At 31.0% G+C, this 26,119-nt stretch overlaps 8 protein-coding genes across 9 annotated transcripts; 5 read left to right on the top strand and 3 right to left on the bottom strand.

Annotated features, from left to right (window-relative positions):
* Positions 1-2,874: 2,874 nt before the first annotated feature.
* LOC17882832 lies at positions 2,875-4,463 on the top strand. The gene has a single exon (XM_006288706.2). It carries the CDS (start codon positions 2,974-2,976, stop codon positions 3,505-3,507), a length of 534 nt encoding a protein of 177 aa, XP_006288768.1. The 5' UTR covers positions 2,875-2,973; the 3' UTR covers positions 3,508-4,463.
* A 369-nt stretch (positions 4,464-4,832) lies between these two features.
* On the top strand, positions 4,833-6,565 carry LOC17883560 (autophagy-related protein 8b). The gene is made up of 6 exons (XM_006288849.2): positions 4,833-4,988; positions 5,096-5,151; positions 5,483-5,538; positions 5,617-5,669; positions 6,009-6,127; positions 6,234-6,565. Exons 2-6 carry the CDS (start codon positions 5,115-5,117, stop codon positions 6,329-6,331), a joined length of 363 nt encoding a protein of 120 aa, XP_006288911.1. The 5' UTR covers positions 4,833-4,988; positions 5,096-5,114; the 3' UTR covers positions 6,332-6,565.
* A 217-nt stretch (positions 6,566-6,782) lies between these two features.
* Positions 6,783-8,069, top strand: LOC17883546 (UPF0690 protein C1orf52 homolog). Its single transcript, XM_023779998.1, has 3 exons — positions 6,783-6,865; positions 7,303-7,454; positions 7,535-8,069. Exons 2-3 carry the CDS (start codon positions 7,313-7,315, stop codon positions 7,906-7,908), a joined length of 516 nt encoding a protein of 171 aa, XP_023635766.1. The 5' UTR covers positions 6,783-6,865; positions 7,303-7,312; the 3' UTR covers positions 7,909-8,069.
* Positions 8,070-8,200: 131 nt separating this feature from the next.
* LOC17883322 (5'-adenylylsulfate reductase 1, chloroplastic) lies at positions 8,201-10,114 on the bottom strand. Its single transcript, XM_006287616.2, has 3 exons — positions 9,982-10,114; positions 9,558-9,855; positions 8,201-9,462 (listed from the first exon to the last, which is right to left on the bottom strand). Exons 1-3 carry the CDS (start codon positions 10,064-10,066, stop codon positions 8,439-8,441), a joined length of 1,407 nt encoding a protein of 468 aa, XP_006287678.1. The 5' UTR covers positions 10,067-10,114; the 3' UTR covers positions 8,201-8,438.
* Positions 10,115-16,765: 6,651 nt separating this feature from the next.
* On the top strand, positions 16,766-18,245 carry LOC17882850 (transcription repressor KAN1). 2 transcript variants are annotated; one of them, XM_023781398.1, is made up of 6 exons: positions 16,766-16,969; positions 17,081-17,157; positions 17,245-17,281; positions 17,364-17,484; positions 17,555-17,669; positions 17,893-18,245. In XM_023781398.1, exons 1-6 carry the CDS (start codon positions 16,855-16,857, stop codon positions 18,085-18,087), a joined length of 660 nt encoding a protein of 219 aa, XP_023637166.1. In that variant the 5' UTR covers positions 16,766-16,854; the 3' UTR covers positions 18,088-18,245. The 2 variants fall into 2 exon arrangements, with proteins under 2 accessions (XP_023637166.1, XP_006289552.2); XM_006289490.2 differs by having other exon boundaries at positions 16,767-16,969; positions 17,361-17,484.
* A 2,388-nt stretch (positions 18,246-20,633) lies between these two features.
* On the top strand, positions 20,634-21,904 carry LOC17881304 (putative Myb family transcription factor At1g14600). The gene is made up of 6 exons (XM_023780212.1): positions 20,634-20,757; positions 20,984-21,060; positions 21,153-21,189; positions 21,305-21,401; positions 21,489-21,546; positions 21,673-21,904. The coding sequence occupies exons 1-6, from the start codon at positions 20,643-20,645 to the stop codon at positions 21,775-21,777; spliced, it is 489 nt and encodes a 162-aa protein (XP_023635980.1). The 5' UTR covers positions 20,634-20,642; the 3' UTR covers positions 21,778-21,904.
* Positions 21,905-22,799: 895 nt separating this feature from the next.
* Positions 22,800-23,928, bottom strand: LOC17884069 (cysteine-rich receptor-like protein kinase 40). Its single transcript, XM_023780360.1, has 6 exons — positions 23,847-23,928; positions 23,716-23,760; positions 23,395-23,632; positions 23,172-23,301; positions 22,985-23,085; positions 22,800-22,914 (listed from the first exon to the last, which is right to left on the bottom strand). The coding sequence occupies exons 1-6, from the start codon at positions 23,926-23,928 to the stop codon at positions 22,800-22,802; spliced, it is 711 nt and encodes a 236-aa protein (XP_023636128.1).
* A 464-nt stretch (positions 23,929-24,392) lies between these two features.
* Positions 24,393-25,565, bottom strand: LOC17883270 (putative F-box only protein 15). Its single transcript, XM_006286682.1, has one exon. The coding sequence runs from the start codon at positions 25,563-25,565 to the stop codon at positions 24,393-24,395; it is 1,173 nt and encodes a 390-aa protein (XP_006286744.1).
* Positions 25,566-26,119: the final 554 nt, after the last annotated feature.

The following is a 26,119-nucleotide window of genomic DNA, read 5'->3' as shown; positions in this document are numbered from 1 at the left end:
ACAACCCAGAGAAATAATTTTTTGTGGTTCAGTGTTAAGAACTTAAGATAGACAAATATATTTTTGTATACAATTGCTAATATCGTCATATTCCTTCATACTTCTTTTAGGATGAAAATATTGGATAAAAGATAGAATCATCTACAGTTTTACTATTTGAGTTTAAAATCTAATAAAAGTTGATTATTAGATGAACAAAGAAGATAAAAATTAGAGAAAAATTACATCCATTTTTGGTAGAGATGAACAAGATAAAACCATTTTCACCAAAAAAAAAAAAAAACACAAGATGAACTCTGATTCTTTCATCAATTTGTTTTCAACTAAGTCAATGAATAATTCACATCCTTATTTTTTTTTTAAAATCACGTAATTTAGCTTAAGTCTTAACCATGTCAGTTTCACATTATGAACAGTTCGAACAGTTCTTTTTCTATACTCACAGCACAGCAGCTTCAGAGTTTATATCATACAAAAATGGGGGCGTCATGGTAGAAAATTATACCATACGCTGTAATGAATCGCCAAACCCACGAAAGCATTGAGACACAGCTGACAAATGGCTTCTCCAAATTAAATATGATTGTACGTACGCCCCAACAAATCCTTACAGCTAAATAAGTAATTTAATTTAGTTGTTACATCAAAGCTCTAGAATTGATAATCAAAACACACTTCGATCAACACTCAACAAATTAAGACTATTTAGTAGGTCTCGTTTAGTGTCTTAACAGTTGTAGATTATATGTAGAAGTAGATACATGAGTATGTGTGCCTTAATTTTTTTTGCTCGTTTATCGAAGTAAATTAAAGAGAAGCTTGTGATGTTGTGATGGTGTGACTCTGAGAGGAGTTTAAAGAAAAGCAAAATAATGGATAAAGGGTTTCTGAAAACTAAAGTGTGTATGTGTACTGTGTAAGGTGATGTGTCCACATCATTCTCCACTCCTCTTCATCTTATTTTTAATCTCTCCATTTCAATATCTTCTAACACAAAAATAACATCTACACTACACAAACACTTTGTTGTAGCATCTAAAGATTTAAATATACTATAGGTTCCATAACTTTTTTGGATTAACCAGAAAGTTCTGAATCGAAATCTGTAGTCTTCTTGGAATCGGGACCTGACTAAGAATTAAAATGGTTTCCTTCTAGGGTGCCTTTGAACCTAGAGGACAAAAGTTTCCTGTTCCTTTTGAGTTTTGATGGAATTTTTGTTTTGTGTTGATTAACTTGATTTATATAAGTTGTATAGCTTTTAAGTAAAAAATATATATATGCAAACAACGGTCCAATTAAATTATAAAACAAATTAGTTAAACTTAGATAAAAACCAATGTAAGTTTAATTTATCACTCAATATATAAGTTTGATATTACTACGTCAAGAGTATATATATTTTTTTCTGTCCTAACCAAATAAACAATATAAGGTTATAATATAGTATTTAGAGCATCATCATTATCAATGGCTTCTTAACCAAATTTTAAGGTAAGAGAAGTTAAAAAATGTATCTTATATAAGAGATATTTATTAACTTTTCTTAGTTTTTTCACTTTTTTAACTTTTTTACATTAAAATTTGTTTAAGAGACTTTTTCTTATAATTGTATTGTAATGCTCACGTCAAACAAATTATTTCAACCTTTGTTATAAATTTTTAATTAACAGAAGACCTAGCAAAGTAGCAAATATGATTAATTTTATTTTATATCATCATCTCCAAGTTTGTCAAACATAATTCATACATTTGTATTGTTCCCATATATTTTAATTCTCCAATCATCTACAAGACTAGAACCATATATACAATGTTTTTAAAGTGATCTGTTTGATATCTCTAAACTCTAATTTGTTGTTACATTTTTTCCTTCTTTTTTTTGGGCAAATGTAGTTACCTTATTTGTTTCTGGAATATGTTTTTTTTTTTACGTATCTGCTCTTATTTTGCTTACATGATTTTGTCTTGGTTGACAAAATATAGATAGAGACATTGTCTTGACATTTTTGTGATAGTTTAATGTATTATGTAATTTCATTACTTTTGTTCTTATAGTTATAGGAGTTAGGACAAGACATAACTTATTTAGATTCTTGTTCCAATGATGCTGCACTATCATATTCTATATCTCTATTAGTAAAGAAGATTGTATAACACGTATAAATCAACTGTATATTTCCCCATAAAATTCACAACTTATTCGAAACTAATGAGATCATTGGTATCTTTTGTGTATCACGTTCTTGTAATAGCTTACAATTTTTGACACAGTAAATAAAACGAAGAACCTAATTATTCAATCGTACGTAAATTGAATGCAAGAAGAGAGTGTGGTCTCTCTCTCTCTATCTATATCTTTCTTTATTTTTTCGTTTTGGATAAGAGATGGTAAGTAAAACTCTAATCAGGTAACGTCATTAAAGACACTTTTGAGTTAAATTTAATTTCGTCCTCTTATTTTTGGTGATAAGTGATAACATTTATATTTTTTGTTCGTAAAATTTATTAAAAATTACCGGAAAAAGAAATTTAAAAAGTAGTACTATATATAATTTTGACATAAAAGCAAAGTCTTTTCATATATAGTACGATATTTTTTTGTCGTATTGAAAATGAATCAGAGACTCTGTCAATGATTTGGCAGGTCTCAGTAGAAAATAGTACCAAAAGGCTACTCACTTAACTCTTGTAATAATAAGTTGTACCAAAAATTATTACACGTTTTGGAGTTTTGTGAAAGCCTCTGTCTCCTCGAGAGGCTCTTGTTATGTAAATCTATGAAGCTTTGTTCTATATATATATATGTTATGTTATATGACTTTTCTCTTTCATTTGTGATTATCTCTTCTTCTATCACATTTTATATATATATTCTCACTTAACTCATAAACAACAACAACAACAAGTCAACACTTTAAAAAGTAAGGATTTGTTTATTTAACTCTGGTGACTAGTGATCTCTTTCACTCAATGGATATAGGAGCAAGAAGAAGGACGCATAGTAGTAGTAGAAGGGTTCCTTCAACAATGGGAAGTGAAGTGGAAGAAGAGTTTCAAGAAGAAGATGTGTGGTCGGTTCTTAGAGAAGGTGAAACTTCAGGTCTTGAAATGAAGATACCCAAAAGTCATTTCTCCTCTTCCTCATCATCTTCTTCTTCTTCTTCTTCACCGTGGAAGATTCATAGAAGCAACAAGGAGGTCTCGGGGGTAAAACAGTCATCGGCACCTATGAATGTTCCTGATTGGTCCAAGGTTTATGGTGGTGACTCAAAGAGCACGAGCAGGAGGAGTAGCCATTTGCGTTTTCATCATGGCGACGACAAGGATGGTGGTGAAGATGACGATGGTTGCATGGTTCCTCCACATGAATGGGTTGCAAGAAAGCTAGCAAGAACACAGATCTCTTCATTCTCTATGTGCGAAGGAGTTGGAAGAACACTCAAAGGAAGAGATCTAAGCAAAGTGAGAAATGCTGTCTTGTCAAAAACTGGTTTCTTGGAGTAAGTAGGATTATAATAATATCTTATCGACTCATCATCATCATCATGAGTTCATCAATCATCATCCATGTGCATGAATCACATAACTCTTGTTTTAACATTATATCATCATGAAAAAACTCAACTTTTATGGTATCCACATCATCATCATTATCAATGTCATTGTCGTCATCATCATGTGGGGATCACTATACCAAGAGTCTTTTGTTAAGTTTTTATTATTATTATTTTTTCAATGTGTTATCTCTATATTTATAGAGTAGATAAGTATCATAGTGATGATGATGACTTATCTACCCCATGCATGGGTCCCTTTTTTTTATTTTTCTTCTGTTGTGTTTTCTCTTTGAAGTTTGTACTAGAGAGCCTAGAGAAGAGGAGGCATATCCTTTGGTACCTTTTTTAATTAGAGAGCTTATTTGAGTTCTTCTTCACCATGTTTGGTGAAAGTCTTTGTCCTTTGCTATCGATATCATGTAATATATAAACTATGCACCTTTTTGTTAGCATTATTAGCTATGTCTATCATATCACTAATCAATCGTAGGATATGAGATGTTTTTGGAGAAGTCTACTAGCAAGAAGTCATTAACAATGCCAAAACTAAACCGTTTAAATTGGACTACTTTTGATTTCCATAATGAAATGCTAAGTTTAGGATTCTTAAGATTATTCAACCACACCATTCGATCTACTAATATTATATATTCATATTATTCTTTCATGATATTATAAAGATTGAAACTTTGAAAGAATTCATGATATATTTTCATGATAATGGCAGAGAGTGATCTCTCTATAGAATAAAATGTGGTTAATAGAAGAAGATCAATGAATAGCAAGAAACTAGAAAACATCAAATAAATTGATGTGAAATTCTTATGGACAATGTAAATCACACTGTCACGATATAGAAAACCCTAAACATAAAAAATAGTAATACAAACAAATAATAAGAATATCGTTTTGGATGCTAATAATTTCTTTTTCAGTTTTTTTTTGATTAATTATTAAAATGGTATGTCGCTTACACAATTTTCTATATTTTTGTAGTAACTTTATTTTCTAATCTATTTCTTTTATACTGTTTTCTTTATAAAAAAAAAATAGAGTCATACTGTGTTAAAAAAAAAATAGAGTCATACATTAGGAAAAGAAAGCCCATAAGGAACTAAACCCATTAAGGCCCATACGATTCGACGTCGTATCTGCACTTGCTGACGTAAGACAAACGTCGAAATTATCTTGTAAATCAATTAAAAAGAAAAGTAAATAAATAATTAAACTAAACACTAATGTAAAAAGTTTGGGTGCCGTGCAGGTAACAATCACTAAACCCTAAATCCATCCTCTGATTCCTTTATATATATATTCTCTCCTTCTTTTGATCCTCTTCCTTATTTTTTGCAATCAAAACCCAATTTTGTTCTCCTGATCATCCGAACCCTAGTCTTTCTCACGGATCATCGATTCTTCTTCTTCTGGGTATGTTTGATTTTGCCTCTCCTCTCGTCAATTCCAAGTTTTTGTGTTCTGGATTTGGTCTAACAGAGTAAAGTTTTGATTTTTTTCTTTTCCTTTAATCATCGCAGATACTGAATCAAATTCGCCATGGCCAAGAACTCGTTCAAGCTTTCTAATCCTCTGGGTTAGTTTCCTTGTTTCTTCTCTTTACTGATATCAATATAAGGGTTTGATAGTATTGTTGCTGTTCATACTTGCTTTTCTAGTCTTTTCCTTCAGAATTGTGTGACGATTCTAATCTTGTTAGCCTGATTAAGAGTTTGTTGGTTCTGATTCGATCTTTTATATTGGGTTTCTCTGTTTTGCTTTTGATCTTCTCTTCGATGATTACATCAGCTCGATTAATAGACCTAATTCGTTGTTGAATCTTTGAATCATATCTCGTTGTTTATGGGCTTGTATGATCGATCTATTAGCTGTGATTGGAATCTTAATGGTTTTGTTTTTGATCTCAGAGATGAGAATGGCTGAATCTACTCGTATCAGGGCGAAATACCCAGAAAGAGTTCCTGTATGTTTTCTAAACTTTCCCTTTAATGAACAAAGTTTATAAATTTAGATTCTTGTTCTAATCAGAAATTGAATGCAGGTGATTGTTGAGAAAGCTGGACAGAGTGATGTTCCTGACATTGACAAGAAGAAGTGAGTATATGATACATCTCTCTTTATCTCTCTTGCTGGATATTATTGTTATCGCCGTCTTTTGTTCACATCCCTTTTTAAGCCAGTAGCTGATTCGTTTGTCATTGCAAGAGGATTGTTGTGTTGGGATCATAGGGTTTAAGAGTCTTGCTTAGATTCTAGACTTGAAAAACCTTTACTTTAAATTGATCAGATTCTCAAAGCTCGTTCCTTGGTCTTTTAGATTTGTAGTGGAGATGAATAACCCAGTGTCTAATGGCAGATCTGCATCAAATTATTAGCATACTTAATGTTTTCATCTAAGCTCATGTTTATCTGATCTTGTTTTCTTCCCTTTAGGTATCTTGTACCAGCTGATCTGACCGTTGGCCAGTTTGTATACGTTGTGAGGAAAAGAATCAAGCTTGGAGCTGAAAAAGCAATCTTTGTCTTTGTCAAGGACACATTACCACCAACCGGTAAAGTATTCTGAACCTCTATAAACCTTGTTGTGTGGATCTTCTTTGACTTCTATTGTTCATGTTTTAATTTGGTTTCTCTCTTCTCTGGTTCTTACAAATATAGCTGCATTGATGTCTGCAATCTATGAAGAACACAAAGACGAGGATGGGTTTCTCTACATGACATACAGTGGAGAGAACACGTTTGGATCTCTCTGTTGATCCTCTTGATGATTTGTACATTCCTCTAGCCAATCTCTCCCCTAGCCTTTGCTCTGGTTTCTCGACCCTAATAATGTCTTCTTTTTTTTTAGCTTTCTGGGTTTTATCTTCTGAGCTCTCTCTCTCACTCTCTTATGCTATTGAAGATGGATTTGAAACAAGTTTCGTTTTAGTTTGAATAGACAGTTGATATTGACTCCACTCTTTTTATATTGTTTTTGTTTCCTTCTTCTATTGTCATGACTATATATGACATGAAAACAAAATCTCCATTACTAGATAGTTTCAAGAAAGAGTATACGAAGATAACCAAAATGATCAAATCGTCGAGTCATGTGTACCAAATTATATTAAACCAATCTTGGTCTAAACCGAGAAAAAAATCGTGAAATTGACCAAACCGAAAGAAAACCAAAGCGGAGGAAGATAAATATCTTGTCATTTTCCCATACTCCTCGTTTTTAATCTCTTGCGACTGTCGCAGCCGCCGCCGCCGCAAATCAAGCCCCTGCAGTCGGCGACTTCACAGGCAAGGTATGATCGCCGAATTTTAGGGTTTTGTTAAGTGGGTTTCTCAATTAGATTAGAAAGATTCGTGCTTGATTTGTATTCAATCATTCTGACCACTTGATGCTCTCATCTCGTATCCATTGTTTTCTAATTGCTTGTCTTTCTGTGAATTGAAATCGTAGAAGAAAACTCAAAACCCAGAGAATCTTATATGCTGATGAGTGATGAGCAAGCTAAATTCTTAATTTTTTGCCTAATTTTGTGAATCCTCCCTCTTGTTGATGCTAGAAGTTTAACAAAATTCATTACTTTTTATTGATGCTAGAAGTTTAACAAATCTCATTACTTTTTGTTGATGCTAGAAGTTTAAACAAAGTTCTCTAGTCTTTTACTTTCTGAAATTTATGAGCTTTTGTGGTTATTGTAAATTGAGCTAAATGGAGGATTCAATTCTATGTCAGAGTTCTTATCATGAAGAAAGGTATGATGCGGTGGGATGATGATGATGATGATGAAGACGACCCATCAGAGGAATCATCGTCCTCTTCTGACTCAAACCCGGATAATTCAGAGACTGGGAAGAAGAAGAAGAGAAAGAGTAAGAAGCCAATAGGTATGGATAAGCTTCATTGTTCTTATTGTATTGACGTTTTTGAGATCTCTCTCATGTAACTTTGTCTTTTATGGTTGCAGCGAGGTTTGCGAAGAAAGACAAGAAAGCTTTCGACTATGAATCTCTGCAACAGCATGGTTACAAAGCTGTTGGTCTTCCAGATATTCGTGCTCCTGTGGAGAAACAGGATTGGTCGTGGGATACGGGAAAGGATAAACCAAGAGTAGAAGAAGTGAAAGAGAGTTACCGAGAACGTGAAGCTACCAGAGCTGCGGTTGCAGGTGGCCAAACAATTGAGAATGCGCAGTTGCGGAGTGATAGGAAGAATCTATCTTTCTCACAGAAGGAGAAGAAGAAGAGAGATTTAGGACAAGCGAGCAGAGGGAAGAATTATGTTGAAGAAGAGAAGAGGCAGTTGAGAGAGAGTGGTGTTTACTCTGGTTTTGATTCCTAAATATCTCTACTTTGAAGTGGGGAATCTTTGTATTTTGTATGAATAGGAAGAAACAAGAGCTTGATTACACTCATAGACACATATTTGTATGGAGAATCATCAGTTACTTAGCATTGTTTTGATTCCTGATAATCTCAGCTTTGAGGTAAATCTTTTAAGTATTTGATGATATATAAATTGATATGAATAAGAAGAAACAGGATCTCGGTTTGATTATTTACCAGAGTTACTTGAGTTTTATTTACTCTGGTTTTGAATCCTAAATTCAGTTTTAGAATATGTTTGATAAGAATGCAAAGAAGAACCAGGAGCTTGATTTTACTACTAAACACACATTTACATGGAAAAATCAACACTAATGCAACATTATACTCTTACAATAACTCAAGCTTAGTAGCAGAGCTGATCTATGTCTCTGATCAAAAGCTGTGAATTGATTCTCCAACACAACTTCATCTGTTCTAGCAATCTGGAACGAGATGGAAGTATTACTTATTACTGATGTATTGTCGACTGGTTTTGTGGTTTATTCATCGGACGAGATTCAAGAACGAAGTCAAAGAATCGACATCTCTCTTCTCAGACGGATACTTGATTGGTCTTGAAGAGTTCTTGGGGAACACGAGTATCGTTGGGAAGCTACCGAGCTGCAATTCCTGCTTTGCAAATTCCTTCTGGTCACCATCTGCTCTGAATTTCGCAACCTTAATCCCGCTTCCAGCCAATTTATCCGCTAGTTCATCATAAGATGCTTCCATGGCTTGACAAAAGGGGCACCACGGAGCATAAAGCACGACGATCCAAGGCTCTTTACGGTTCTCCAACTTCATCAAATTCTCAATGCCTTGCCTGCTCAAAGTCACAAGATTCTCACTCTTAAAGATATCTGCAACAGCAGATTTCGTTTCCCCGTTTACTTTAGCATCAGCTGCATTTTCCTTGACATTCCCTTTGTGAAGTCCACACTCCTTGGCTTTAGCATCTTCCCACCACCATCTCCCTTCTCTCTCGTGCTGACCCGGTAAAACCGCTTTCGTGCAAGGCTCACATCCAATCGAAATATACCCCGCCGCATGCAATGTGTTAACTGGAACATCCATAGTCCTCAAGAAATTCCAAACATCATTCCCTTCAACATTCGCAACAGGATTCCACTTTACCAAACTACCAACTCCACCATCCAAACCTTCAAAAACCGGATCAACCTGAACAACCGGGATCTCAGACCTCGTCCCGGGAGATTGATCTTTCCTCTGACCAGTAATCCAAGCCTTTAAACCCTTGAGAGCACGCCTCAATGGTCTCACCTTCCTCACACGGCAACACTCCTGATGACCATCCTCATAGAAAGAGAACAATCCCTTGCTCCTAACCAAACCTTGAACCTCAACAGAATCAGGAAACATATACTCAATTCTAATCCCATAATGTTTTTCCACCTCATCGAAAAACCGATACGTCTCGGGATTCAATCTCCCTGTATCCAAACTAAACACTCTAAATGGCCTCCCAGTCAAATGAGCATACTCTATTAAAGCAACATCTTCTGCACCACTACAAAACACACAACCAAAACAACAAAAAATCAGCCATCTTTTTCAAAATCTAACACAAACTGATCACATCTCATGATTGATTCATCTTCATACCTAAATGCAATAGCGATATCGGTCCCGTATTTCTCAAGAGCTTTATCCATAATCTCAAGAGGTGAAGCATTCTCAAGCCTCTTTGCAAGCTCTTCAAAATCCTCAATCTCTACTACTTCAACAGCTTCCTCAGCAATTTCTGCTACCATTGTCGTTGCTGCAAGAGGAATCAAAGAATCCTTTGTCTTTGGCTCTGCGTTTAAGGGCTTAACAGATAATGATCTCTTCCCAGATAGATTCAAAGACACCGGAGTTACATGAACACGATCCAACACCCTCAACGAACCAATCTGCGGCACTGTAAGGGAAAAAAAAATCGAAACTTTAGCAATTCATATCCAAAGTAATCAAAACCCACATTGACCCATCAAACAAATTTTGGAAATTTTCGAGATTTTCACAGAATTGAAAGTTAATTATATACCTTTTGGCTCAGATGAAACGCCGGAACGTGAAAAACCAGAGTTTATGATCCTTGAAGAAGAAGAAACATTTACAGCCATTGCCATTGTTTACAGAGAAATTTGGATTTTTTTTGGTTTCTCTTAATGATTTGTTTTTTTTATTTTCTTTCGTATTCAATATCTTTGGGGAGAAGCGTGGGCATTTAAATAACAAAATATAATGGTGAATCCAGATTCATTGAACCTAGACGCATTTGTTTTGTTTTTGGCAACTGAGAATAGTATGGTCTAATTGGATAACGTGGCATCTTTTAATTGGTTGAAGTTATTTTTGAAAAATCATCGTTCCTCACTTGGGCCTGCATGGTCTATTCATATCCGGTAGAGTCAATTTTGGCATTACCCACCAAAAATAATAATAAATTAGTTGTTTTATTTATTTATTATTTTTACACACGTCAAAAATAAAATAAAAAATAATAATAAACATGGACTGATTTCTAACTACTAAATACTAATATTTTAGTTCTACCAATAAAGAAAATATTAATATCTTTAAAAAATTATTATTAGTAAATTTATTTATATTATTGTTTGATAAAGATTTTAATATATGCATATATATGTTCTCCCTTTTATTTAAGTAAATATTTTAAAATATGTATATTGTTGTTACTTTTCTGATCTCATATCTTAAACTTATTGGTAGATGAGAAGTTAAACATATAAGCTTACCAAGTTATAAAAGTTGGTGATTCACCTACTTAGCTAAACTATTTATAATGCATGTGGAAAAATAAAGAGTAACACATGTTTGTTTTGTAATTTTTTCTTCTTGTAATATAGAAAACTAGTTGTTGACCCGCGCTGCGCGCGGGAGTTTTATAATTGTTTTTTATATTTTAAAATTTATATTTTGATTTTTCTTTGTTTTTTGTTTATTTTTTTGTTTTTACTGTTGTTTTGGTATTAATTTAGTATATGAAATGTTTATTTTTATTTGTTTAACTTTGATTTAGGTCAAATATTAGCTGTCAAAACCTTACATTTCAAAAGCCTTCAATTCTTGTAGACCAAATTATTCAGGTGAATCCACTTATTTATTTAATTTTTTTTTTTTTTGGTATCAATCCACTTATTTATTTATTTATTTATCCAAGTGTTTTCATTTTACTTTTTACTTTTTAGTTTTTTTTTCTACTTCTTATGCCTAAAATCGGTTGTGTTTTCGTTTGAAGTGGCTTCGGATGACATCAATTTAGTGGTATATCTATCTGTATAGTATAAATATCCTTGCTTTGTATTTTGTTTTTGTATTTAGCCCCATTAATCAAAAAATTGATCATTACTTTATAAATAGATACTTGTTTTATTTATTTTGGACATAAATGTTTTTTACTATATTATTTATTTTCTTAAAACCACTATTGAATATAAAAATAAAATAAAAGCTAAGTTATGAGGTAGAAAAGAAATTAAAAACTAAAGTGTTGTAATTCTAAATCAATGTAAAAAATTAAGATGAATGATGATGTGGGGTTTATATTATACATTATATTTGTTAGTATAATCGATAATTAGTAAGTTTTTTAACTCTTAATCAATTATCTTTTTTAGTTTTATAATATATAATATATAAAAAGACCTTTCATATTCATTTTGGAAAAACTTATTTACATAGGTTTAAATATTAAAATTAAATGATAAAATGGTATAATTAATTTTAAAAATTAAAAAATAAAATGAAGTGGATGATGATGTGGCTTAAGGAGAAAAGAGAAAAAGTTAACTTTATATATATAGATAACTAATGATGATGCATTGATGTGTATGCGAGACTAATTTTCTAGAAGAAGCTTTAAGAGAGTAGTCTTTTTAATTATAAATTTAGCTATGCCAAAGTTAGTGGAAGATTAAATTTAAACACTATCTAATAAGGATCATAAGCTGCTAAAAACCATTGGCATCACCAACAAGATATTTGATCATCCATAGCTCTTTCTAGTTTCTATCTATAGATCCTTCAAATAGAAATTTAAGTATCTGATTTGGGCTTTATACATTTCAAATTATTGATCCATCTATTAATTAGGTTTGCAGGCTAATGGGCCGCATGGGCTATTGTAACATAATCCTTTCATTTATGCACTTTCAGTAGAACACCATTTTATCAGAAAGAAACAAAAAAGGAAAAAAAAAATATAAATATAAGGAGAATTGAAATTTTAAAGGCTTACATCTTCTTATTCTACATGGCATAATCCGAGTGAAATCAAGAACACACAAAACTTTTAAAAAAAACTATAATCAACCTCAATACATTTTGTTGACCACTATGTCATTATGTATGATTCAACACTAATACATTAATTAATTAGTGAAGTAAGTCGTAAGACATATGGACCTAACTCAGTTTTAAAATCATCTCAATATATATAAGCAACAAAACATCTAATTTCAAGACTCATCACGAAGACACTTATATTAAATTTTATCCTTGTGACACAAAAAGACCAAATCACGTAGACTATATCCAAAACCTACAAATTGAAAAGACAACACCAATGAAACTAATTCGAATCCAGCCGAATGAAAAGCAAAAACAAAATTTGGGACTTTAATATAAAGTGCTAGTAATAGTATAATTCAATATTATGCGAGTATACAAAATGAAAATCCGAATTCAAGATTCATTACATAACAGTTACACACATCTTCAAACCAATCAAGAACGATAAATACAATAAAATTTAAAATAAAACTAATCTTGGCCTAATTAGACCTCATAGCACTCACCAACAGAGAGATAGAGATCAGAGAGAGAGAGAGAGACACGACTCTTTTTTCTATGTCAAACAATATGCAAGAATCAAGATTGCAATACTGTATATGGATGTTATATAGAATAGAATTAGGGTATGTAACGCAACTGTGATGCTAAAATCATAATCAGTCATCGCTGCATGCAATATGCACTAGTATTATAACACTTATACTAGCTAGCTAGCACTTTATATTAAAGTCATTCCTTATTTTCCTTTCGATAAACTGACAAAGGAAGAAAGCAAAATGTGCGTTACAAAGAATAAAAAATGCGACGATGTTGGAAAAAAAAAAGACGTGATGATGTAAGATTGGTATATATAATAACAAATGGTGCATTCTCTAGCCAAGCGGCAACGTCTCACTAAAAGAGTTCCAGATTCTTTTTTGTCTTCTCGTTAATGACACTAGCTAGCTAACTTCTCTTTGCAAGTCAAATATTATACTAAATATCAATTAAAAAAAAAAAATTAAATCTATGTCTTATACTATTTTAAATAAGTAGAGATATAATGATAAATTACATACATCGTTTTCTCCTATGATTTTGACATGATGGATACATCATACATGAGAAGAATGACTAACTACATTAAAAAACTCACAGAGTTATAATATTTGATTAAAAAATAGTCATATTGTTCAATTCTATAGGATATCAACATATTTATTTGCATGTATGTATATTTGATATTAATTGTTGTTTTTTGAATATTATTCTATAAATTAACCGAAACGGAGACTTTTTGTTCTGAAGGTGTTACGTGTCTTCGCAAGAGGATTCACATACATGCAAATGCAATATGCTCGCACGTCATTGTTTTTAATAGTATTTAGTTACCTTATTTTTTTTTTTATTAATGTTTCACCAAAATATTTCAGTTGCGTGGCTAGCTGGAGATTCTAAGGTTTTTTTTGTTTTTTTTGGTTAAATAGACACTAGTCATCAAAAGATTGGACACCTAAATTAAAGATAATATATATATATATATATTTTAGTTAAATAGGAGAAAAAAAAATCAAAATAGATGAAAAACAAGCCCTAAGTGTTTGGTGGATTCAAGTCCATATGCATTATTTATGTTTTGGTTTACTCAACGTAATTTAGTTTATACATTAAAGTTTTTACATTTTTTTGTTTAATTAAAATGTACACATTAATTGTTGCGAATCGTAAATGTTTTCTTCTTATTAAATACAAGTTAGAACGATTTACAATTTATGCATGTATAACACCGTTATCTACATGTGAGTCAAATTTTTCTACATACAGATTGATTTATATATTATTTCAATAATATGGACCAAAAAAATTGTATAAGTGACAAGGAATGCGAATTTGGTTGACTATATATATATAATAAAGTAAATTGAAGTGATTTGAGTCAGTTCGCTAACAACATGCAACGCTTCTCTCTCAAACGTAACGTTCGTGCATGGAGACAAATACTTATATACTATTTTATATGCTGAAACAAAAAATAATATAATTACTTGTATATTCTATTTGCTCAGGTTCCTTTAACGTAACTTACACAGTTGACGACAAAAAAGAAAAAGAAAAAACATATCTAGACAATTATGATTGGTGATTTAAAAGTTGGCTTGTTTATATGCCGAGTATTGCCACTAATCAGTGTTATATTGTAAGATGCGGTACAAAAATCCAAACTGATTACTAATTATGATAAATATAATAGCCATAAAAAGTCAAAAGCGAAATTGATAAATTTAAAGATACTATACTAATTCACAATTCATAATTATATCATCACATCTCCATGTAATTCATAATTTATAAGTTTTATCACATTCAACTTTTGTAACAAAATGATTTATTATCCAGATATATACCGTATGTTTATGGCTTATCATGTTCTTTAGTAGTTGTGGGACACTAAGTCACTAAGTACAAACCTAAAGAACCAAAACCAAGAAAACCGATTTTTTAATTATACTCTTAGATGTAAACCGATCAGCAAATATATTATTAATTAGAGTTTGGTTCGATTTGGCAGACGATAATTAACCGATAAATTTATTCAGTTAAAAAGGAACTCATACAAAAAGAAAAAAGAAACCCTAAATTTCGAACTCTATTTTCCAATCTGTCTCTACTCAAGAATATATATAGTCCGGTCGAAAAGAACACTTTTTTTTCGAAAAGAACACTTTGTCTTGCTGGAGAGAACTAGAGAAGGATCAAGGAGAGGGTCGCGTCAGTTACAAAACTATAATGAAAATTTTACAATTTCTGTTTCTTTGTGCATAATTACTTTTGTAACATAAGTAGGAGGATATATACTTACATCATAATAAATTAGTTTACCATTTTTTAGGTTTTTTAGTGTATATATATCTTAATTAAGTTCAACACTCCTATATAATATCTCTGGTTTACTAAAAATAGTGTTATCATTTAATGTGTATATATAAATGTATTTAAAGATTATAAAATATTTATTAACATATATCTGTTTCTATTAATCATAGAAATTAATTAATAAAATAATCACTTAATGTAATTAAAGACAGATATGAAAAACCATCAATACTTTTGAATATTCAATTACATAATTATAATGAAACCTTATATTTGGTTAACACTCTCTTAATAGAGAATGATTATATAAGTGAGAAATGATTATATAGAAAGTCTTAGTTTTAAAATAGATACACATTACAATTGTTAATATAAAATGATTATATAGAGATCCAGATAACCAATAATAATAACTTTCTTTTAAAATAATTATTGTTCAAATATGTTGAAAATAATTAATTACTTAGTTTTATGCTATATTTTTGTTTGAACTTAATATTATTTAAAATATTTATTTATGATTTATGAAAAGAACCTTTATTCAAAGACTTAATTTTCTAGTAAATGAGTTTAATGCATAGTTTTATTATTATATTTGGAAAATAAAAGAAAAGTTAGAAATTTCAACATTAATTGTTTCCAGTCTTTTGACCAATAATTTGTCATGGCATCAAACTAATTGAAAAACTTCAACAAAACAATTTATGCCAAAACCTGAAATTCCGTCACTTTTTAAATTTTATAAAATATTCGAACGCTCAGATTAGAAATAAAATATTTTCATATTCACGTTAATCTCAAAAATAATACTTGCATATATACCATTTATATTTTCCAAGTGGATATATACATCTAGTAAAATATCATTTTGAGTTTTTGACGTGTTGTTTAAACATGTTTGTAGAATTTGATTCAGTATTTGAATCTAGAGAACTATTTTCGGAAAAAAACTATTGCGTTTAAAATATTAGGAATACAAAAAGTTATTGCTGAACTTGTGTTTTCCAAATTAATTCTTCAATTTTTTAATATAAGTTTATTAGAAAACCTGAGCAAGACTACACAAATAGTACTTTAATTTGTGACAATCTTGGTTTTACATAGTGCACAACTTTAAGTAATTACGATCCTAATCAAACTTATAAAGTTAGTATGTTATAATGCTATAGTAGTCAAGTTATTTAAATTATTTTTATCAGGTCAAAATTATGATTATATATATGCTACATGAAGCTTGTAGGTCATATGATTAGTCTAACTTCATTTTTTTAATACATATATATATATAATATATATATATATATATAATATATATATATATATATATATATATATATATATATATATATATATTCCATTAGTATATATGAAAAGAATAAAAATTGGTATTACAGATTGGTATTCTTCGAAATGGTCACAATTGGACAAATAAATCAAGAAGCAGAAAAGCAGCATAAAATGACAAACTACATAAAAGCATTTAATCACCTTTCTTTAGGGTTTCTATTTCATATTATTTTATGTTTCGTTTTTTGTTTTCTGACAAAATGAATTTAAACGTAGAATATAAATTCATCAAGACAAGAAGGTAATAGACAAGGTCAATAAAAACTTTTTGCCAATTTGACAATATATATAGAAGTCTCTGTTAGTTGTCTTCATCTATATATCCCTTTGGTTTGTAAAATCTCCCCAAAACAACATCAAAACCAAAACGTCAGTTTCATCAACAAGAAAACAAAGAAAGATGAAAACTCCGATCGTTAGATCTTATGTTAGATCAAAAGTGCCAAGGTTGCGATGGAACTCCGATCTTCACAACTCTTTTGTTCAAGCTGTTGAACAACTTGGTGGAGAAAATAGTAAGTGAAACTTTTTTTTTACAATTTCACATCGTCTTCTCTGTTCTTTAGAAGTTTTATAACTTTTTTACTTAATTATTACAGTAAAAATTATCCTTGAAAATTTTGCAGGAGCAACCCCTAAGATGGTTTTGCAGTTGATGGATGTAAAAGGACTCACAATATCACATGTCAAGAGTCATCTCCAGGTCCTAATTTATCAAACATATATGTATTTATATATGTGAATTTATAGATAATTATCATATTTTCATATATCTTTCAACTCCTAATAGATGTATCGGAGCATGAAGCTGGAAGAATCTATGCAAGGTAGATATCATTTTACATCTTCTAAATATTTATGTATTAATTGGTAATGTGTGAACATACACATGCAATTCTTTGACAGAAGAGATATTAGCAAGAAGAAGTGTTAGAGTGACAGGACAAGTAACTTGGTGGCAATTTCAACAGTACCTTCATAACTACCAACGCCTTCGAGGCAATGCGAACTTTTTCCAAAATCAACAAAGGTTTGTCTAGTTGTTAGTGTATAGATTAATATATATATTTTTAGTAATTTTCTTATATATCTTCTTGTAGGGAAGAAGAGGAAATGTATGAAAAAATTATAACATTTGGAGAATCAAGTAATGAAACTGATCAGGAAGTACCAAGTGACTATTTTACATGCAAGTCTCTCTATGAATCATCAACGGTAATTATCCTTTTTATATGCATTTATGTCACTATATATGTTAAAGATTTCTGAATGGTGAATTCAGATATAAAATTTGTTAATATATGCATATGAAATTTAGCAATATACGATATAGAAGTGTAAAACATGAGAAGGACTTTGATCTTATATTATCATCCATGTGTTGTTTCTTATTTCTCACAATATACATGTAAAATCAGAATAATTTTGTTTATAACAGGCCCAACTAAATAAAACTAGAGATGATGATGAAAATGGTGATGTTGTTGCTGCTATTGATGATGATGGTAATGTTGTTGATGAATATGGTGATGTTGATGATGACAATGATGTTACTTTGTCACTAAACTCGATAAAAGCTTCGAAAAATGAAGAAGAATTGTCTCTTGAGCTCACTCTTGGTCTCAAAGCATGACAAGACTTCAAATTTTTGTTTGTGGAAACTGGTGGAAGTATATATGTTTGTAGATGTATGTATCTAAAATATTAATAAGACAATACATAAGAAATAAATAAGTAAATTCTTGTATATTAGTGAAAATCTTTGCAAGTTGCTGTGTTGTTAGATTTTAAGTGAGAAAGAAAAATCCATGTTTAATGTGACAAGTTTTCATATTTTAGACTATGTAGTTAATGACATACATGACTTCCACACAAAAATAAAAATATGTAGTGAAGAAAGAATATATCAAAATATGCGGTATTTGAGGTATGACTGGTTTAAATGCATTGTCAGTTGTAATTGGGTAGTGGAAACCGATGGATACTGTTTTAGGCGTTACAGGCATTTTGAATAACTGGAATAGTTATTGAAAATATATGTGTTTGTAGATAATTTGTGATCATTGGTTGACATTAGTTATAATAGTGGTTTAATTTATAAAAACTTTAAAAAATAAAAATTATTTTAGAGCAAAATAAAAAACTTTTTATTCTTATAAAGTAGAACATAACTAAACTAATGAAAACTATTTATTTAAACAGATTTAAATCCTGCATCATAGTTATCTGAAGAGTATGAGAAACATAAGAAAAAAATGTTCAATCCTTTTATAGATTGAGTCAATAAGCATACTTCAAATTGGAGTGCAAAATATTTTGGCAGGTAAAGAGGTTATAATCAAATATGTTGCACTTGCATGCTAGTCTATGCAATGTATTTTTTTTCAAATTACCAAAGGGAGTGATTTCAAAAATTGAGTCTTTATATTAATGCAGTTTTGGAAGGGAAAAAAATTCACAGAAGAGAAGAATACCATGGATAGCCAGAAAAAAATTATAATATTCAAAAAAGAAGGTTGTCTTGGTTTTAATGATTTAAACATTGGAGAAAACTTCACCACTAACTTCGTTGATTGCACGTGTGAGAAAAGCTAGATATTTTTCTGATGAGTTAATCTTAGATGCAAACAAACAAAAAATATCAATCCTACGGCTGGGCGTTTTTACTTTTGGGTATAGCTTTGTTAAAGAAGAGAACGAGTTATGTTACCGGCAATGGAAAATCTGTTCGAGTGGGTGTTGATAATGTTCTAAATACCCATCCTCAACGACCCATAACAACAATTAAAAATTCTAAGCAAATTTAAGCAATCCGTAAAACGGTAGAAATATAAAACTATTTTTCAACATTATAATTGTGCACATACATTATCAAGGAATACTAATCTGAGAAATTTGATGGAAAATTAAACCCTAGTAACAACAATCACTCAAAAATATAGTATTTGCAGGAAAAAAAAGTAAAGGTTTAGACGATCATACATTCATTTACCATTGATGCTTTTCATAAGTCATATATGATTTTATACAATGAAAATGCTAGTGTTTAAAATTGACTAAGAAAAAGAGGTAAGAATATATGTTGTGTCGTTGTAATTTTGGTCTTAACGAGGCCAATAAGCTCAAATCATAAGTTTTGATGGAAATAAGTAATCTCGTGATTATTTTATTTTTGCGGTAATCCACACTAACTTTCTCATGAAATCGCGGATTTCAAAAATTTAACATAATTTCATGATTTTGTGCATTTAACGAGAAAATGGTATTATACGATCTTTCCACTAAAAGTTGGAAGATATAATTTAACTATTTCTCTGATTTTAAGTTAAAATTATTCTTTTATATAGGTTCTTGCTAAAAATTTGAGTGCAAGGATTTGGTGGAAAAAAAAATCAATGATTTGTGGTTTTGACAAAACTAAACTTCAGTAATTATCTGTGGTTTTGTATAAAAACATAATTCTATGACTTTGGCAGGGGAATGGATTTGTAAATTTGCAGCTTATTAAAAATCATTTTAACAGAAAGCGATTAAATTATAGGTAATTATTATGATTTGAGTTATGAGTGTAAATATAGGTATTTAAAAAATGTTTAAAATTTATATATGGTGTATTGCATATGAATTCTCCTTCAAAACTATCCATAATTTTAGATTTACAACATAGTTTCTGCATTTATTGTAATTGAACAACACCTAATATTTTTGACACGCGTAAAAATTTGCAAATTAAATTTCTCAAACCTAATCATCATCTTTTTTGAAATTTAATTTATTAAAAAAATATTATAATTTATAATATATCTAAATATGTAGCAAAAATCAGAGTGTAGGTCCATAAATCAACATTACCTGTCTTAAAGAAAATTTTCCTAACTAAAAATTACATATAGTATCTAATATAATAAACTATACCATTAACAGCTAATTTAAGATGTTAAATTAATAACTAATATAAAAGATACCAACAGTTGTAATTCTATTTAAATATTGAAAATATTATAGAAAACAAAAATATAATGTAAGTAATGATAATAAACAAAAACATTTACTAGCATTAAATCTTTTTTTTCTTTGGTTATTTTTGGGAAATATATATTAATATTTTTATCTTATAATTTTTGTATAAATAATCGGCATGTCTGCGAAGAAATTATCAAACTAAAAGTTTCACCAAAGAAAAAACTGATGAGAGACTCAATCGTTAGATCTTACATTAGGTCAAACATGCCCCGTATGCAATGGACAGACGATCGTCACTACCTTTTCGTTCAAGTTGTTGAAATCCTCGGTGGCGAAGAGTGTAAGAGATTTTCCGTCCATATCGATAACTAAATAAAAGATGATTTCTCTGGAAAAAAAACAGAGCAACAAAAATTTTCTTTACTAAAATCAATAATCTTCTTTTATTCCATAAGAGACCTCGCCTCTCTCATTTTTTTTATTATTATTATATTTTATGCATGATCAAATTTCTCTTTAAATCGTTTTGAGATTCACTATGTTAGATCCTCTCTTTAAATTTGCAGTGGCAAAACCTAAGAAAATTTTGAACCTTATGGGTGCGAATAACATTACATTATCACAAGTGAAAAGCCATCTTCAGGTCTTTATAATTCATACACACATTATCTATGTATGCATCAATGTATAGTGTTAAGATTTTTTTAATCAATATATGGTTTATATTTTCAATAGATGTATAGGAACAAGAAGAAAGAAAAAGCTAAACAGGGTAAATAACTATCTTACACTTTAATTTTGAGTTTGATAAATATGTTAGTGTTATAAGTTGTAGTGAGAGTTTATGTCCCTGTTTATCAATAAGTTGCTCCAATTTGTTTTTGCAGAAATGAGAATGATGTGGCAAATGTATCATAGGCAGTCCCAACAATATGTTCAGATCTATGAAAACCTAATTCGTGATGTTGTCCAAATTGAAGAAAGGTTCTTGTATATATTAAATTAAATTTTTGCATAGTTGTTATTTGTTTTGGTAGTTTGTTAATTAACTATGTTTTTCAATTTGGACAGTCCTGAGATGGTAAACCCAATGGTAGTATCTTGCAAGTCTCTCTATCAATCTTGCAGGGTATTTTTTTTTTTTTTTTTTTTTTTTTTTCATTTCCTACCTTATATATTTTCACCAACTTTCAGATTCTATATATGCATATGATATATATGCATATGAATTAGATTTATGTCTATATAATGGCAGGTGGGACTAAATGAAAACAGAGGCCATGATGTTGTTGTTGCTGAGGATGGTGCGAATGGCGAAGAAGACATGTCCCTTGAACTCACTCTTGGTCTCAAGTATTAAGAGGACTTTTACCAAAAAAAAAAAAAAAAAAAAAAGTATTAAGAGGACTTTGGTTTCTATCGTTTTAAGCTTTCTCTCTATATTTTTATGTAATGCTTATCTCATATAATGGGATAAGAAAATAATATCGAATAATATGTTATAATAATTTATCATCCATCTTTTGGGTGACAGATTATTATTTTATTAAATATTTATTCCATCAATAAAACTTATATCTAGAAATTTAATTATATAATTCTCAATATATTTTTGCTTCATACAAATTAACGTCGCCAAAATGGTTATGCCGAGTGGAACAAAATGAATACAAATAAGGACGTTTTGGAGAACAACTTTGGTATACTTTAAATTAACGTTGTAATAATTATCTGCACCTGAATTAGAAGAAATATATTACTTGCGTTTGCTTACATATATTCCAATTTTAGGAAAGAGACAAAGAAAATATCAAAATAGTCAGAAATTTTATTTATAATATATTTTTTTAGCAAAAGAAGAAAACTTTTTATTCTATTTATTGTAAAATAGGAATTGGTAGGAAAAGATTTCTTACCCTCTTTAAAATAAAATATAGCTGAAATTATCTGATTGGTCGGAAAAGATTTCTTAGCCTCTTTAAAATAAAATAGTGTTGAAATTATCAGACTGGTCAGAATAGATTTCTTACCCTCTTGAAAATAAAATATTGGTGAAATTAAATAGATTACTTACCTTCTTTCTTTGAGGGAAAAATTTCAGCAATAATTTATTTTAAAATCATATCTATTTTATTTTTTGACTAAACTTATTCATCATATATTTGTTGTGTTACACTTACAAGGTAGAATAAAACGTTCAAACAAGGGATGTTTAGCCCGCGGACAAAGTAAAAACCTTAGACTTTAGATTATGCAGTAAAATAATATTTTTTGTCATATTATTTATCCTGGCAAAATAATTCATATTTTACATAATTATCACTTTATAATTAGTTTTAAATTGGCATTGCATAAAACAACATTTTAATTGGCTAAATGAACTCAACGACAACCCAACTCTGTGAAGATATTGCTCATTGACATTGTACCACTTTTAGATTGGGATTCACTTCCACTGAAAACATGAGCATTAGGTAATGGAATGATGATAGTATCACTGCCAAGCCAAATAATAACAGAACTCATGGTTGGTCTCTTTGTTAGATTCTCTTGAACACACAACAAACAAACCAATCTGGATCATCTTGACGATCTTGTTTCTTGGATCCTCTATCAAGAAAGGATCAATTATACTCTCAGGCTTTCCTTCAACCCATCTCTTCCATGCCTGCATCAAAGAGAATACATGTTCATACTTTCTGTACACAGAGGTTTGAAGTTAGAGTATAAAGACTGATATGAAAAGAAGCTTACAAAAGCAGCAAGTCCTTTGTCCTTCGAAGCTATTGTTTCTTTCATCTCTAGAAGCAATGCACCGAAGCTATAAACGTCAGATTTGGCTGAGATTTGCCCATGTTTTAGGTACTCAGGAGCCATGTATCCACTGCACATATGCGAAAAAAACAACACTAATTCATGATTGTGTAAATGTCTGCAAGACTCTGTTTTAGAAACAGAGCATTTAAACATTTCTTACCGGGTTCCAGCAATTCGTCTTGTTTCAGCTCGAGTCACATCGGTTTCGAACAACCGGGCTGTCCCAAAGTCTGAAAATTTAGGGTTCATCTCAGCATCTAAAAGTATGCTGCTCAACTTCAAGTCTCGGTGAATAATCTTCAGCTGAGAATCTTCATGAAGGTAAAGAAGACCTCGAGCAATGCCTTCGATAATTCTGAACCTCACCTCCCATGTAAGAAGTGCACGCTTATCTTCATCTGCCAGTTTCAAGAAACATTTTATCTTTCTAAAACATTCCACTAACTATTATTGTAAACCAAAATGCAGTGCGGAGACTCACCAAGACTAAACCGCAACATAGATTGTTCATCAGAAACAGGGTACTCTGCAGCATACCAACTTCAGTGAATCAAAAACTATACACTCTGCAACAGTAAGCTTCATTGATAGCAAAGCATACAAACAACTTACCATTGATGGTGTTCTTGTAGGACTTTCTCCTCCGAGCAAAAACGATGATGAGACTAACAAATACAAAGATATTTATGACCATTGGAACCACAATTATCGCAATAGTTCCACTCGAAATCTTTCTTCCTGAAAAAAAAAATAAAAAACAAATCAATCTATCTTGTCATATGTATAACCAAACAAGAGATTCTCTTAGCATATATTCATCTTTCTTGTCATTTCCAAGTTTTAACTCATCATCTTCTTGAGGAAGACTCGAAGAGGACTAATCAGAGAAACTTTTGTCATATTTTCATAGAGTCATTGGTGCGTTATAAGAGACATTAAAGTGTGTTGATCTTCATCATCAAATCAAGGCAAAAGTGAGGATGGGAATTGTGGAAATACATTGGTTACATTCTAAACTTATTCTTCATGAATTATTTGTCTAAATTTAGAAACTTGTTTAGGCTTAGAAACTACGTGCTTGTATGTATGTTGAATCAGACTTGGAACATACAACCCTCTTAGTTTTGCTAAAAAAAAACAGAACAAGAAACAATCCTCTTATTCTAGAAGTGGAATCAGACCTGGAACATACACATAGCTACAAATAGGAGGGTTACTGTACCGTGACTCTTCATGTCGTCCTGTCTCAATTTGTTTTCTGATCCCACCTTGATCAATTTGGTAAAGAGTGATGCAAGTATACCACTCATCATCTTCTTCCACATCTCCCTCGCACCATGCCATGATATCGCTGTGCTTGCCAACGAAGTATCCCGGAGGAGCCATATTACACTGGAACTGCAACGCCGGAAGATAAGGACTAGTGACATTAAAATATTTGGTAAACGAAACAACCTCGTCACTCAACTTGTTTGTCACCAACACCTCAATATGCATTGACCCTACTTGACCATGTTGTAATAACAAAGAGAGTCTATCTCCATTAAAACAGCCTAATCGTCGAAAAGGATGACAAAACAACATGTCCTGCTGTTGAGTTTCGGACCAAGGAGGACAAACGCATATGTACTTGAACATTTCCGTGGAGAAATCAAAACTTTGGATAAAGTCTTCCTTGTCTTCACGTTTAGCAATCCAATACATATTACCCTTCAATGACACACCTCTGCACTGAGTATCTACATCCCAATCGAACAACTTGATACCATCAAGAGTTCTCCACGAGTCAGACTTGAATTCATATATCTCACACTTTGCTGGATCACGAAGAGAGAGAGGAGAAGAAAACCTCAAGATCTTGTAGTTATCTCGACATGTGTTGTCGTATCCAATCCCAAAGTTGTCAGTTGCATAGAAACAGACCAACGGTTCTATCCATTTGATTTTCCTAGTAACAGGATTCCAAACCGCGAGATTGGCGTGTTTTGTTTGTCGGAAACTAGAATCATTACACATACACAGCATTAGTCCATCACAGTGAACCATAGAAGCAATCGAATATGGATAGCAAAACACGTCTGGGATAGGTGAATATGTGAGGATTCCGGTGACCGGATCCATGATTTGAACCGTCTTTTTATCATCGAATCTTATGAATCGTTCCGGAGAGTGATCCAAGTGATTGTACATGAACCTCTTGTCGGTGATGAGATCGTGCCATTCCTTGCACGTCGACTTGAATCGATACACAGATTCAGCAGGAGTCCTTTTAAGTATCTCTTCTATCAACTCAAGTGGCAACGACCACATCAAACGCTTCGAAGAAGCCATCGATGCTTTGAAAAGATTAGAGAACATCTGAATTAAAGAGATGTGGTTTCTTGATTTATAAGGTTTCTTGTTTCCTTTACTAGTTAGGTTTTAAAACTTCAAACGCCAACTAAAAAAGGAATCGTGATCAACCGAACCAAAATGGTTACGTTTGAACCGAACCAAACAACCTGTAAATAGCAAGCGAATCGGTTATGCTTAACCCGGATCGAGTTTTGTAAGTTACATGCCGCTTTAGCTAGACAAATATGAGATAGCTACATTTGAACATTGTTGATTAAACAGTTACATTACACATTTGAACAACATGTCAACTTCGAGTTTTAATTAATTCTTAGTATTTACAAATATTACGATTTATAAATACATCGTTGATTGTCTCATTATATACTCATGGAATTTCAATCGTATGGGATCAAATAACATGCATACATAACACACACAAATAAGCCTTATATTAAATGATTCAAATGATAATGGTTATGTGATAATGATTATATGATTATGTGACAAACCAGTACTCTATTTCTTTTATCCGTTCTATTATCTCGTTT

Source organism: Capsella rubella, unplaced genomic scaffold, assembly GCF_000375325.1.
Source record: "Capsella rubella cultivar Monte Gargano unplaced genomic scaffold, Caprub1_0 scaffold_6, whole genome shotgun sequence".
Classification (NCBI taxonomy): Eukaryota; Viridiplantae; Streptophyta; class Magnoliopsida; order Brassicales; family Brassicaceae; genus Capsella; species Capsella rubella.
This window is presented reverse-complemented; position numbering and strand designations above follow the sequence as displayed.

What these genes read in the sequence shown, in the direction of transcription:
- LOC17882832 (XM_006288706.2), top strand. Translation starts at nt 2,974, where the DNA reads ATGGATATAGGAGCAAGAAGAAGGACGCATAGTAGTAGTAGAAGGGTT.
- LOC17883560 (XM_006288849.2), top strand. Translation starts at nt 5,115, where the DNA reads ATGGCCAAGAACTCGTTCAAGCTTTCTAATCCTCTGG. An exon ending in CAAGCTTTCTAATCCTCTGG is followed by an intron (nt 5,152 to 5,482) that starts GTTAGTTTCCTT and finishes TTTTGATCTCAG; the next exon opens with AGATGAGAATGGCTGAATCT. An exon ending in CCTGACATTGACAAGAAGAA is followed by an intron (nt 5,670 to 6,008) that starts GTGAGTATATGA and finishes TCTTCCCTTTAG; the next exon opens with GTATCTTGTACCAGCTGATC.
- LOC17883546 (XM_023779998.1), top strand. Translation starts at nt 7,313, where the DNA reads ATGAAGAAAGGTATGATGCGGTGGGATGATGATGATGATGATGAAGAC. An exon ending in AAAGAGTAAGAAGCCAATAG is followed by an intron (nt 7,455 to 7,534) that starts GTATGGATAAGC and finishes TTATGGTTGCAG; the next exon opens with CGAGGTTTGCGAAGAAAGAC.
- LOC17883322 (XM_006287616.2), bottom strand. Translation starts at nt 10,066, where the DNA reads ATGGCAATGGCTGTAAATGTTTCTTCTTCTTCAAGGATCATAAACTCT. An exon ending in CGTTTCATCTGAGCCAAAAG is followed by an intron (nt 9,856 to 9,981) that starts GTATATAATTAA and finishes TTTCCCTTACAG; the next exon opens with TGCCGCAGATTGGTTCGTTG. An exon ending in GATATCGCTATTGCATTTAG is followed by an intron (nt 9,463 to 9,557) that starts GTATGAAGATGA and finishes TGTGTTTTGTAG; the next exon opens with TGGTGCAGAAGATGTTGCTT.
- LOC17882850 (XM_006289490.2), top strand. Translation starts at nt 16,855, where the DNA reads ATGAAAACTCCGATCGTTAGATCTTATGTTAGATCAAAAGTGCCAAGG. An exon ending in ACAACTTGGTGGAGAAAATA is followed by an intron (nt 16,970 to 17,080) that starts GTAAGTGAAACT and finishes AAAATTTTGCAG; the next exon opens with GAGCAACCCCTAAGATGGTT. An exon ending in TTTTTCCAAAATCAACAAAG is followed by an intron (nt 17,485 to 17,554) that starts GTTTGTCTAGTT and finishes ATCTTCTTGTAG; the next exon opens with GGAAGAAGAGGAAATGTATG.
- LOC17881304 (XM_023780212.1), top strand. Translation starts at nt 20,643, where the DNA reads ATGAGAGACTCAATCGTTAGATCTTACATTAGGTCAAACATGCCCCGT. An exon ending in AATCCTCGGTGGCGAAGAGT is followed by an intron (nt 20,758 to 20,983) that starts GTAAGAGATTTT and finishes TTAAATTTGCAG; the next exon opens with TGGCAAAACCTAAGAAAATT. An exon ending in AAGTGAAAAGCCATCTTCAG is followed by an intron (nt 21,061 to 21,152) that starts GTCTTTATAATT and finishes TATTTTCAATAG; the next exon opens with ATGTATAGGAACAAGAAGAA.
- LOC17884069 (XM_023780360.1), bottom strand. Translation starts at nt 23,928, where the DNA reads ATGGTCATAAATATCTTTGTATTTGTTAGTCTCATCATCGTTTTTGCT. An exon ending in TATGTTGCGGTTTAGTCTTG is followed by an intron (nt 23,633 to 23,715) that starts GTGAGTCTCCGC and finishes TGAAACTGGCAG; the next exon opens with ATGAAGATAAGCGTGCACTT. An exon ending in AAGATGATCCAGATTGGTTT is followed by an intron (nt 22,915 to 22,984) that starts GTTTGTTGTGTG and finishes TTGGCTTGGCAG; the next exon opens with TGATACTATCATCATTCCAT.
- LOC17883270 (XM_006286682.1), bottom strand. Translation starts at nt 25,565, where the DNA reads ATGGCTTCTTCGAAGCGTTTGATGTGGTCGTTGCCACTTGAGTTGATA.